Source organism: Astatotilapia calliptera, chromosome 11 (assembly GCF_900246225.1).
Source record: "Astatotilapia calliptera chromosome 11, fAstCal1.2, whole genome shotgun sequence".
Classification (NCBI taxonomy): domain Eukaryota; kingdom Metazoa; phylum Chordata; class Actinopteri; order Cichliformes; family Cichlidae; genus Astatotilapia; species Astatotilapia calliptera.
In genome coordinates, this window is record NC_039312.1 from 15202268 (window position 1) to 15215327 (window position 13060).

General features: G+C 40.9%; 1 protein-coding gene across 1 annotated transcript; it reads left to right on the forward strand.

The window, feature by feature from the left end:
- Positions 1 to 242: 242 nt before the first annotated feature.
- Positions 243 to 12715, forward strand: faxcb (failed axon connections homolog, metaxin like GST domain containing b). Its single transcript, XM_026185547.1, has 6 exons — positions 243 to 573; positions 4616 to 4751; positions 5236 to 5432; positions 9313 to 9530; positions 11638 to 11754; positions 12167 to 12715. The coding sequence occupies exons 1-6, from the start codon at positions 314 to 316 to the stop codon at positions 12484 to 12486; spliced, it is 1248 nt and encodes a 415-aa protein (XP_026041332.1). The 5' UTR covers positions 243 to 313; the 3' UTR covers positions 12487 to 12715.
- Positions 12716 to 13060: the final 345 nt, after the last annotated feature.

Here is a 13060-nt window from a genome sequence, read left to right on the forward strand (position 1 = left end):
AGAGACGGGTTGGTGGGTCTTTTTGTTTATGAAGACAAGAAGCTTGACATAAATCGTGGTACGAGTGTGGGAACAGAGCCAAATTCAGTTCTCTTTACAGCATGAGTGCCAGGCCATGTTCTCTCCCGGTTAGGACACGACAATGCAGTGAAGACGTGCACACATATCAGAAATCCCACACAGTACTGTGGTATTTGTAGTCCTTTGGTGTTTGAGATCTGCACTAAGCGTCCTGTAGCGCCGGGGGTCTCGATGAAGCCTAACGGGGACTGCAGCAGGGAGGACGCGGGGCGGCTGTAACCGAGGGAAGAGGATGTACTGGGCTGCTGGTTTCGCCTCTTCCCGGCCGTGTGTTGTTGAACTGGGGCGGAATCACAGCCTGCCCATCGGGCTGTGCGGCTCCGAGCAGCAGCAGTCGTTGTATGGCTATATCATCGCCTTTCCTCTGCAGGATTACGGAGGCATCATGTCGGTTTTGGGCTCGGACTCCTGGTGGAAGAAGACCCTGTACATCACCGGGGGGGCCCTGCTGGCTGCTGCAGCCTACCTACTGCATGAGCTGCTCGCCATCAGGTAGGGACGCGCAACATTCCTGAGCTCTTTATCATCTTTATCACCACCAGGTTTCTGTTTGTTTGTTTAGTATTTCTTTTGCCTCCCGGGGCTCACGTTTTGATCGCACCCACCCCCGCTGACAGTGACTGATGAGTGACACCGCATAAAGCATTATGGATACAGGAGTGTGTACATGGGGATGTGGTTCCTCTGCAGCTCTCGCGGGAAGAGGCTCTTGCTGAGGTTGCCGTCCCTCGTTTTCTCCTTCAAAGGACACGACACTAGGTGGAGACTTAAAAAAATAATTAATAAGCGAGTCACGCGTCCGCTCGTGTGCCAGTTCCCGTGCGGAACACATCGGCACCTGAGCGTGTCTAAACGAAGCGCTCCTCGGACGCTGCGGAATCAGCCTGACCTTTAATGAGCTGAGACACAGCAGCTGTCCGCGTCATTTACAGTTGTTTTCTACAATGAAAGCTGGTGATCAGTATGCGGTCACTGTAAGAGAGATTAACACGGGACTATTGTCAGAGCACAGACCGCCTGGCTGTGAATGGACGGATTATTTATTTTTTTCGGCCAGGCCAGTGCCAGGAAGTAAGAACATCCTGTTACAGTGGCCTGGTAGTTTCTGCTTTCACTCCCCCTCCTCGATCCACAAGCTGCGTGAACCGTGCATTTCGTGCAGAAACTCTGAATCACGTGCAGGCCGCTGAGGCTGGCCCCGCAGCCTGCCGGCGTCATCTGTCCGTGCCATGTGATGTATTGTTGGCAGAGCTGCTGCTACGACTAGTCAGCTTTTGTTCTCCTTTTCCCAGCTGAGAGATCTTTGAGAAGTTCTTTAAGTGGTTCCTCTGAGAGACGAAGCACCACAACGTGCATGGAAGAAGGACGGCATGCGTAGATCAGGCGTAATAATATGATGTCAGTTTCTCTGCAGATTTAGAATATTTTCAGCACCATGTAACTGTGGACAGCTACCAAGGAGACCTGCAAGGTTTCAGCACCACAGTCAGCTCAAGTTTATTTATTTAGCATCACAACCAACAACTCCTAGCCACCACTGTGACAATAGAGAGGAAGAGCTCCCTTTAAACAGGAAGGAATCTCCAGCAGAGCAAAGTTTAGGAAAATCAAAAATATTTGCTCTGATCTCAGCCGCAAACAGGTCAAACCACAAGCTATGGGAGAGACTAGACAAAAGTTAATGGCATGCACTAGATTTATTTAAAAAAAACAAAAACATGGGGAGTGAAAAAAGGTGAGTGTAGTTTGTAGCTGCCTCCACCAGTGTATGAATGTGAGAGTGAATGAATAGTGGTATTGTAAAGCGCTTTGGGTGCCTTGAAAAGCGCTACATAAATCCAATCCATTATTATTATTATTAGTAGAAATGTTTAGTGCATCATGGGAAGTCCCCACTGCAGCCTTAGCCTGCCTTAGCCCTAACTACAAACGTTATGAAAAAAATAAGAATTTGTCGTCATGCAAGCATGAATTTATATTTTCTGCAGAATGTGGTTTACTGAAAATAAGCAAGGCCTTCCCTGAGAGAAAATAAAAGGCTTGTTTGGATGGCAGCATACGTTGCCTCAAAGCACACAATGCACACAACCACAGATGCTGGCACTGAAATATGAACTGATAGTAGATTGAGGGATTGCTCTTTTCTTTATATTTTAGGATGGAGCATCCATGACAGTTTAATCTCATAAGTTGTGAAACACTCAACCAGCTGTGTGTTGTTGTTGTTTTTTTTTTTTAAACAATCTTTTGTTGACTTGGGGTTTTTGAAACATGTTGCTGATATTAAATTAGAAATGAACATATTATTTTTTAGAATATAATAAAATATAAACTCTGTACTATCCTGTAAAAACAGATTTGTATTTAGTTTTTGTTTAGATAACATCCAGCCTGGAATGGGGTCAAGTTGCCAATTACATGGAATCAGTTTCTGATAATACGGTAATTAACTGTGACCAAGTGTTACAGTGATAAATTGTTCACAGTCAAATATCTGTTGTTACAAATGAATTCGTGTGACTTAGTGATTCGCTTGCTTAGCATCGTCAAGCTAACTGTGTCCAGTATTGGATGGTTTTTCGTTTTGTTTTGTTTTTTAACGATGTATTTATTGAGTTGTTTTATATTGCAAAAGTTCAGCTGATTTCATGTGAATTTGCTCCGCTAACCTTATCTAATGCTGGTGCTACATGATATGAGCTCTCTTATTGTAGTGTTTCCAGAGTATTTTAATTTATTTAATAAAATATAGATATTTGGTGTCCCTTTATTGATACAATAGTGCCATGCAAAATATTGCTCTATCATTTTTTTTCTGTCACTCTAAAAGTGGCCTGGGTAAAAATTTTTATTTTACTTATTTTTGTCTTAATGTACAGAAATACGTTTTTTTCCCCTCTGAATAATTAAAAAACGACATCATGTTGTAATGTGATCGTAAAATAGGATAGAACTCAAAAGAAAAGCAACCATAATCTATAATATAATTTCCACAAACCTAACTCTAAAAAAGGATGGTTAAAAGTGGAGTAAGTGTTGTCAGACCGCTTTGCAGTTACACAAATTTATTCAAATATAGGGAGCAGTGGTCAGTGATAAAAGAGATGCTAAACGGAGCAGATGGGGTCTGTGTGTGTGTGTGTACCTGAGATGATGCCTAAAAGCTTCTTCAGGAATAGAAATAGATGCCCAGATGAATGTGTAACGTGATTAGGAAAGCGGTGTAGTAAAATCAGATTAGATGTAGTTTTTTTTTCCCTGTGCTGATGTGTTAGGTGTAGTTTTATTTCTCTGGTTGCAAAAAAGGTCTTAACTCTAATTGCCATATTAGATAGCATTGAGACACTCCTCAACTACAATTTTAGCACGGTAATAGCAGTGTAGGAATACCACCAACATCCTCCCTGCACAATTGCATTCTAGCTTATTATTATCTTAAGTGTCTTTAGACAGCAGGCCTACAGTACAATGGGAGGAGAGATGACTCATTTAGTCAATATTCTGACTTATAACTGAAGCTCTTAATACCCCTCGGCTAATACAGTGGAGCAGTGTAAATACAACTTTGTGGATTTTAAGCCTTAGGTAGCTCAGCTGCTCCTTGTTTCACAGAACGATCTATCAAAGTGGAAATAAAATTTCTAGTCTTGACAATCACTTAAAGAGTTTTAATGGAGTATAATAACAGCTAGTGATGCCAGTATATCTCAAAACACTTAAAGTCACTTGAAGTACAGACTCATTATGTAAAAGTTAGTGACCTCAGTGTGAATAAAGAAAGTGTTGTTTTTTTGGTTCCTTTTAATACTTATTTTCATTTATTGTTAGTTTTATTTCTTGTATATGTTATTGTTTATTTTATTTATAGTTTTCCATGTTTTACTGTGATTTATATTATTTTTTTCCTTTTTGTTTAATATGTTTGTTTAAATCTTGATGTTGTCTTTTAACAGGAAAGCACTTTGGTCAGCTGTGTTGTTTTTCTGAAGTGCTCTATAAATAAAGTTGGATTGGGATTCATTGGAATTGTTTAACATAATAATTTTTTTTTTTTTTTAAACTTGCAAAGAAAACAGAACTCGGCACGAATAGTGTGTCACCGTGCTAGAAAGAAACTGCAGGTGTGACCTACTCCTCACAGGGAGGTTGGCCAGAGCCTGAAGCTGAACTCAAAGTCCTGTTTTCTGTCCAGATGCTGAGTTACGTTTGGTTTTATCTCACTGGCCCCACTGCACCAATTGACCCTGAAAACAGGTGGAAAAACCGGTTGATTTCGGCTTCGCTGGGTTAAAATGAAACATTTTTAGGCAGTTTTTCCTCTTGGTATCTATGCATAGTTGGAAAGGCTCGAGACACCAAAGCATACTTTCATCCACACAGAATAGATGAAAGTATGCTGTTAACGTTAACACTGGCACAAAATGTACAAAATGAGACAATGTTAGCGAGTTTAAGAATGGTCTTTAAAGAGGTATAACGTTTACAGGTACAACATTTATTCATTGAGTTTCCCCCACCTTTGGTTTCTATGTAGGAAGGAGCAGGAGTTGGACTCCAAAGACGCCATCATCCTCCATCAGTTTTCCAGGCCAAAGAATGGTGTGCCCAGCCTCTCGCCCTTCTGCCTCAAAATAGAGACGTATCTGCGGATGGCGGATCTGCCCTACCAGGTGATAACAGAGAGGGGAGGGGGGTGTTTCTGCCTCTGAAGAGTTGAAGTTGTTTTTCTCTTCAGCCATTAATAGCTACTTCTGTTGCACAGCCTTAATGTCTCTCTTCCATCAGCATCAACACTGGGTAGCACAAGCTAATGGCAGCTTAGAAATGGGGTCCCATTTGTCAACAGCTTCCATATAAGGACAAAAACAATGAAAGCTGTTGGACGTGACGGAGTTGAAGATCTTAAGATTTTAGTTGTTAATGACCATCTTGGTTGCAAAAAATGGATGCAATGAGGAAGACTGGGTCTGACTTTGAAACCACATGCTTATTATGGATGATGACTTGTGATTTACAGCTTGTTAGTCAATGATTGTGTAGTTTCATGCCACAAATAAGTCTCCATTTTCACATAGGTCTACAGTCTCTTTGTTTTGTTAATAAAATGTACACACAGCCCAGGAAATTCATGTGCAAAGTTGTTTCCCTTTGCAGAACTACTTTGATGGCAGGCTATCTCCGCAAGGTAAGATGCCCTGGATCGAGTACAACCACGAACAGGTGTCGGGGTCAGAGTTTATAGTGGACTTCCTGGAGGAGAAGCTGGGTGTGAACCTCAACAAGAACCTCACCCCACAGGAGATAGCTGTGTCCCGCGCTGTCACCAAAATGGTTGAGGAACACCTCTACTGGTAAGTAAGTCGTATAGGTATACAGTGCTTTAGCTGTGCCTTTGAAAGGCTTTTAAGAGCTAAGACTTCAGGCACTTTAAATGGAAAAGCCACTGTCAGATCATTTTAAAGACCAAAAGCAGTTCTCTGTTTCTACAGTTTGATTTAATTATTGCACTTGAGGGGTGAAATTATGTGGTGCTGAGTTGATTATGTAATTTTGTGTGTATGCATTCATATTTAAATGCACACTTTAATGTGCTCAGTGCTAAACCATATGAGGAACCGCCTACATGGATCCTCCCGGGAAAAAAAGGTCCAATTTATTTTAGCAGCAAGAAAAAAAAAAAGACACACTGCAGATTTATTCTAAAAACAAAAAAGTAAGATTATTTGTGCATTGTTTGTGCAGCTTTTCAGCCCAGGCTGTGATATCTGCCATCCTTCGCAGCAGTGAGTCACTCCAGGATCACTGGGGGAGAGACATGCTGCTAGGAAATCGTTTTCCACACTCCATCTACACCGAGAGGAGTGTTTTCCATTACCTAAAAGCTCTCTCTCTCTCTTTCTCTATCCATCCCCCTCACAAAGGCGCACGCACATACACACACTAACTCGGTTTGATCCATGTGGTATGGCCTATTGCTCTCTATATAATAATTTTAGAACACAATTTGAACTACTCATTGGTTTTAGTTCACTTATAAAAAAGGAACAACGGATGGAACAATTTGCTGGCTTTGTGTTATAAACTGAATCTGCTCCATTTCTCAAAAAGCAGCAGAGGTCATTCATGTAATCTACATTCACGCTCCCTCCCGTCTTGTCTCCTTGTGTCACCTCCCTGCTCCTCTTCCTCTGCTTGTCCATGCACCCTGCACCAAGTTTGGACCCACATATAGACCTATTGAGTGAATTATTTATTTCAGGGAAGGGCAGCATGACAGCGTGCTGCTCTTTGTGTACTGAGACACAGCCTAGAGATAGATTTGGTTAGATCGTGCACACAGAGAGTTGCCTTCCTGATTCATAGTGGCATGGTTATAGAGCAGAAAATGTTCTCAAAGCTAGCTTTACTATTATATACTCATTTATTTTGCTGTGCTTTTTAAAAATACAAATCTGTTAATAACTCTGTAATACCAGAAAAGGATCACTCAACTATACTTTAAAGTAGACATACACAGACAACTAGTGTTAGCAGCTGTGATCCAGTGAATGTCAAAGAGGAATTTCAAGAGTAAAACTGGGCATAAATACAACTTTAAATTGAGATTAACCTTATGCTGGATATTTAAATGTCCAACTGTTTGCAAACACAGCAGGTATAACCGCGGATTAAAGGGGGATTCGGCAGGAGGAGGAACTCTAAGATGGGCTGTAACACATCTATGGTGAAAAGAATGAGTTAGAAATAAGTCACGCAGTAAAATGATTTGTTTCGTGAGCTCCATTGGACTTTTCTTTGTGTGCAGGCTGTGATTGGCTGACTTGGGCTGCTGCTCTGATATTCACTGCTCTTTGTGGATTTAGCCAGCAAAGTTCACTAAAATACTGTATAAGTAGATGTTTCATAAGCTTTATGGCTAAATGGCCCCAACTCCTAGACACTATAAAGCTAGTATAAAAGCCATAGTTCACAGAGTGAATCTAATCGGCATCATTACCATCATTACCAAAATGATCCCTGCCACCCTCGGTGTAACCAGTCCGATGTACTGTTTAGCCTGCACTAAACCGCCAGGTATTCCCATGCAACCCTTGAATAACACTGTTTATTTGACAAGAGGTTTCAAAAAATGTAATTTAGTACAGCATCAGACATGTATCTGATTATAAAACTCTAAAATCAATGAGGGCATTACATGTAAGATTTAAATTTCCTGTATGGAAACTTTCTTGTATTGAGCAGCCAGAACTTTTGAAAACAGTCATCCTTCATCCATCCATCTTCCTCTCTTTCTTGCATCCTTCTCCATCTGTCAGGATCACACATTAGCATTTTTTTCTCTCCCTGGGAAATACTGCAACTGCAGCTTTATCTTGAAAATGCAGTTTGTGGCGAACTGCACAGAAACATTTGCAAAGGTTGCATTTGAAATTACCTGGGGATTAAAAATACTCTATTTATGCTTGCTCCTCTTCTGGTTTGTTTGTTTGTTTGTTTGTTTAAAGAATACAGACACTTTGGACATCAGATAATATAACAGGAAGTAGCATTTGGCCAATGGATAGTCCCCACTCTGAAAATTAATATAACCCAGATTCTTTAATTCAGTTTCTATTGAGCAACCAGTCACATACAGCAGAAAAATGACAGAGGCCAGGCACTGGCCTTTAGATGAACTGAGGGGTAAAAGCTCTAACCCATGTAGGTAGAAACATGTAGGTCTCCCCTGCACTTGTACTATTATCAACAAACAGCTTGGCTGTCATTGAGTTCTGTTGTTGAGCCAAAAAAAAAAGAAAAAAGCACCAAGCCCAACTTTTTCACTTCTTCAGACTTTTTCAGATCATAAACAGAAAGAAAAAAAAGTCCTACAGTGTGAAAAGTCCAAGTGTGTAAGAATGTAACAGCTTAATCATAGTATCTGGATACACAGACAACTTATGCAGAACAGAAGCAACAAATGTATGAAATACCAGAGTTGCTGTTTTCATTGTCTTTGTTTTATGGAGTGAATTCATGTGAAACATTTGTCCTTTGGTGGTTTCACAAGGGATTTTGAGGGTTTGAGTTGGGTTTGTTTGCTTGTAAATAAACAGGATTTGTTGGACCACAGTGTGAGAAAAATCTCAATATAGAGATACACTATATGCTGCCATTTCTGCAGCATTGCTTTCTTTTCATGAGTAACTGTAAGTTGCCGGTGCTTTGCAGCAGTAGGCGTCTATATTTTATCACGAGCAGCAGGAACGGATTCCAGGCATTTCTTTCAACCCTCAGGCCGACAGTTTGAAGGGCTGAATATACGATGTTGTGTTCTGGCAGCAAGTGAATGGGTGGAGCACTTTTATTGATTAAGTTGAGGCTAATTGTCATTAGACATAAAGCTTTACGATGCAGTGGCTGGACCTTTCATTAAACACTTTTATTGGAATCCCACTCTAATTCACTTTGACTCAGCATCATAGAGTAAAATATTACTGTTGGTCCTTTGTAAAATTCTGGTTTGCCACCATATTCAGTTTTAAAAATACAGCACTAGACTGGAGAGATGAATAAACATGGCTCTTCTTTCTTGTATTAGTGTAGTTTTTGGTTTTACTTGAAACGGATCTAATGATTTACAGATCTTTAATACAACACAACATGACAATGTTTCTGCAAAGCAGGGGTGAAAATGCCAAAGTGAACACAGACACGCAGTCACTGAACTAACTAAATAAGATTTAAGCATTAAGGCATTAAAGCTGTTTTTCCTTGTTTTTGCTTTATTTATCTCCTTTAAAAACAGCAGTATGAACAAAAACATGCTTTTGGAGAACTGTTATATCCCTAACCTTTTGTATGTGATAATTTTATGTTTAAATATGTGTGCTAATATTGATGGTGTTATACCTTCTAGCATGTTCTTGGTACATGAATTGTATGCTGAGTGGGATAAGGTTTTTTGGCTGTGTAGAAATCATTTTGTATGTTCAACTATAAATGATACAAATGAACTGATGGCTCAAAGACTCAGTTTCAAATGCGGTTTGTTCTTTTTTGAAAAGACCACGATGATTTTAGACCAACATTTGGAATACTTTTTGATCTTGAGCTAAGTAAGTACAGGAAGAGTGTAAGAAACTGACAGACTGTAGGTGTAGCTGAGGCTCACTTTTGATTTAGAGGAGTAGCTTTTTGCCAGCCAGTGTAATCGTAACACAGTGTTGTCTACATTGTGTTTTCCTTCAGGACAATAGCCTACTGCCAGTGGGTGGATAACCTGGAGGAAACACAGAAGCTGCTGGCGATGAGTGGGCCTCTGAGTGACACGCTGAAATGGATGCTTAGCCACCTGAATGGTGGCATGGTGCGGCGGGAGATGTACGGCCACGGCATCGGACGCTTCTCCAAGGAGGAGGTCTACACACTGATGGAGAAGGACATGAGGACACTGGCCACTCTACTGGGTACGGACGCCTGTTCAGTAGAACTAAGACTAACTTCATCAGGACTGTGGTTATAGAGCGATACGCTAATGCTGTTATGCAAGCTGATAATGGAGCTAGTGTTATTTCTTTTTTCCATTGGCTGCAATGAAAATACATGAATTTGTTACTGTGAGCTGATATTTCTCAAAATGTTCACAAGCTCCTCTTAATTGGTTTATATTTATCAGAACAAAATGTCATTTATCTGCATTTTTGCACTTGAATTTTATTGAGGTACAGACAGTAATAAATGAAAACAGAGAACGTTCTGGATGTTAGCTGGAGGGATGCAATATAAGTGTGTTTAGAATAGTGCTTTGCATCGATCTGCTTGTGTCATTACAGCGAACAACAGCTTGTATAAAATGGAAAAGTCATTCCCGAGTGAAAACATTGGTACACTCCACAACCATCTGGCTTCCGTCTTTTAATGTTTGTTACACACAAGTACCAGAAGTGTTCATCTAAAATCTGGCATTTTAACCAGAAGAGCTGATTTCCCAACTTCAAAATGAAATTAGTTTACTTTGAAGTTTGCTCTCTGAAGGGCAAGAAAAGCACACAAATACTGAGCAACCTTTCATTAACCTGCCTTCCTGTAGTGTTTTGGTTTCCCTCTGCAATACTGGAAGTGTTTACAGGTTACATTAAAAACATCTCTAATGGCATTGATGATGATGTGTATAAGAGCAGGGATTCCCAACCAGGAGAGATGTCAGCAGCTGCCTGGGGTACTCAAAGATCACAGAGTATTTCCACTTATTTGAAAAATGTATGAATAAATTGAACAAATTTAAAAACAAAAGTAAAAAGAAGTTCATTTCAGTTTTATTTATATAGCACTAAATGACAAGTTTCAAGGCATTTTATATTAAAGTAAAGACCCAACGATAATAAAGAGAAAACCCCAACAATCAGACAACCCCCTATGAGCAAGCACTTGGCAGAGTTGGGGGGAAAAAAAACATCCAGCAGAACCAGGACAAGTTGGGGGTGAGGGGAGGGAGACGAGACAAAAGACACACTGTGGAAGACAGGCAGAGATGAATAATAACCGATGAAGAGAAGGCAGTATGGGAGAAATATGCTCTGTCTTTCTAGTCAGTGTTAGCACTCTCTGCAGCAGTTCAAAATGTGCTCGGTGAAATGTGTTTAGGTGGGGGGAAAAGTATCCAAAAACAACCGTGAACTAAGATTTAGTGCTAGTGATAGATCATTTTGTATTGTAATCTTAAAATAAAGCCGTTCACACACCTGATGCATCAAAGTTGTACTGATATTTCATACATTAATATGGATATTGAAATGGTAAAATAATACTATTTTACCTCAGGCACACGGCTAGACACTGCTCTGGCTCTTTGAAATGATTTCTGTCTCCTCAGATGTGATACTGACTCTGCTAACAAGAGCTTAAACTGCCCCACTGACATCCTATATGTATATTGGATACATATAGTGTGCTGGTCATGTACATTACATGACCAGCTCATATCCCAAGAATTCGGAATATAACATTTTTTTCCCAGCACACTCAGTGTGCAAAGGTCTTAATGATAAACATCTCAAAAAGTGAGCTAAAGGTAGTTCATGAAGTCAGTTAGTGCATCAAAAAAGCTCAAAGTAAAGCGAAAACTGTTGGTTTACAAACACCTTCTGCCAGTACAAGTGGAATGAAAATCATCTGTAGCAAGAAAGCTTTCAACAACACAGATGGAATGAGTTGCAGAGTTGAAAAAGGAGTACTTTAATTTGGTTTTTGATATCTATTATGTGTCTGTGTGTGTGTGTTTGGTTACTTTGTTTCTGTTATTGATTTGCAGCAGGTAAATCATCACTGTAAAAACTGATTTGTTTTAAAGTCTTCTCAGCTCTGCATTAACATGCCACAGCAGATTACTAACAGCCAACATGCCAGTACTGGTGAACAGGGACAGTATCAGCTGGCCAACTTGTTGCTTCATCGCTGCTTATTAATGTTACTAATAGTTTTAATTTAACCATCTTTAGCTGCACAGTGCTGTGGAAGTTCTCGTATATTCCCTTTATCGTTGCTTGAAATTGCTGTTTGTTTTCTGTCTTGCAGGAGATAAGAAATACTTCATGGGGTCTAAGATGTCAACATTAGATGCTACAGTGTTTGGGCATCTAGCTCAAGCCATGTGGACTTTACCTGGAACACGACCAGAGCAACTTATCAAAGGTCAGAGGATCTATTCAGTAATTGCAAATCAACACATACATGCTGTATTTTATCACAAGTTTTTGTATATTACCTTGTCCTTGCAAAATTTAAGCATACTTGTGAGATGTTTTCACTGGTGCATTTTTATGTGTAGTCCACTAGATGGCAGTGCTGTTCTGCTGCAGTGCAGTGCTGCTTACACAAGCTCAGAGAGCAGCTTTAAAGTCTCACACAGGGAACACTGAAGTCTTTTTATCTTTTCAGAGAACAGCATCAGAGCTTGATTCTGTGTTTTAATCCATAATTTGTGATCAAGGTGATTGTGGGAAGAAAACCGGACACAAGAAAAGACTAACAAAGGCAGTAAGCACCTGTGATACCACCTGCTGGTTTCTTCTCTGTCTTCAAAAAGATTTACATGTCTCCACAGGAGAGCTGATCAACTTGGCCATGTTCTGCGAGCGGATGCGGAGGAGGTTCTGGCCCGAGTGGTTTGTTGAGGTGGAGGATTTTTACTACGACGGAGACAGCGAGAGCAGCAGCGGGGGCACCCCCACGGGCCTGCTGGACTTCGGCCTCTTCTCCAGGACTGACACGCTGGACGACAGCGATGGCAGCAGCCACTCAGCCGGACGCACGCACACACATTCCCCCGACTCTGACCGCTCGCTATTTGATTCGGACGTGGGCACAGGGTCTGACAATGATGCTCAGTTTAAAGAGGAGTCAATGCCAGACCTGGAAGTTTGACCTAGGCAGACTGAGACTGACCGAAGGCTAGAACAGTCGGTGCTACAGGCTGCTGTGTGGTTTTGCTTAAATAAATCTGGCTGGAACGATGTGTCCAAGCAGCAGCTCGCACACAGCTGAAAGAACTATTCCAGCTCCTCCACCTGTAATGCCCAGCATGTTACAACTTCCCAATGGGCAGACTGGGCGTTTGTATGCGGACGATGCAAAATAAACCTTACAAAACATGCAACTGTACAGTCAGTTCCCTCCCGTAACGTCAGAACTGTCCCTGTGACAGTTCCTCTTTGCCTTATTTGTCTCATCCTAAGATGCAGAAGCTAGCGCGAAAGGTTAACACACAAAGGAACCATCTCATGAAGAGCGCGTTGGCAACAGAAGAGTGCTACAGACATGACAGGTGGCACTTCACTTGCTATGAAATGATGCAACTAATCACCACTCTGCCGTGTGTCATAACGCACAAAACCACTGAAACAGGTGGAGATTGAAAAAGGAACAGCTGCCATGTCTCTGCTGTTAGCCATCCGTGTGCTGAGGAGTAAACACAGATGACATTGAGCATCAGTCCGTG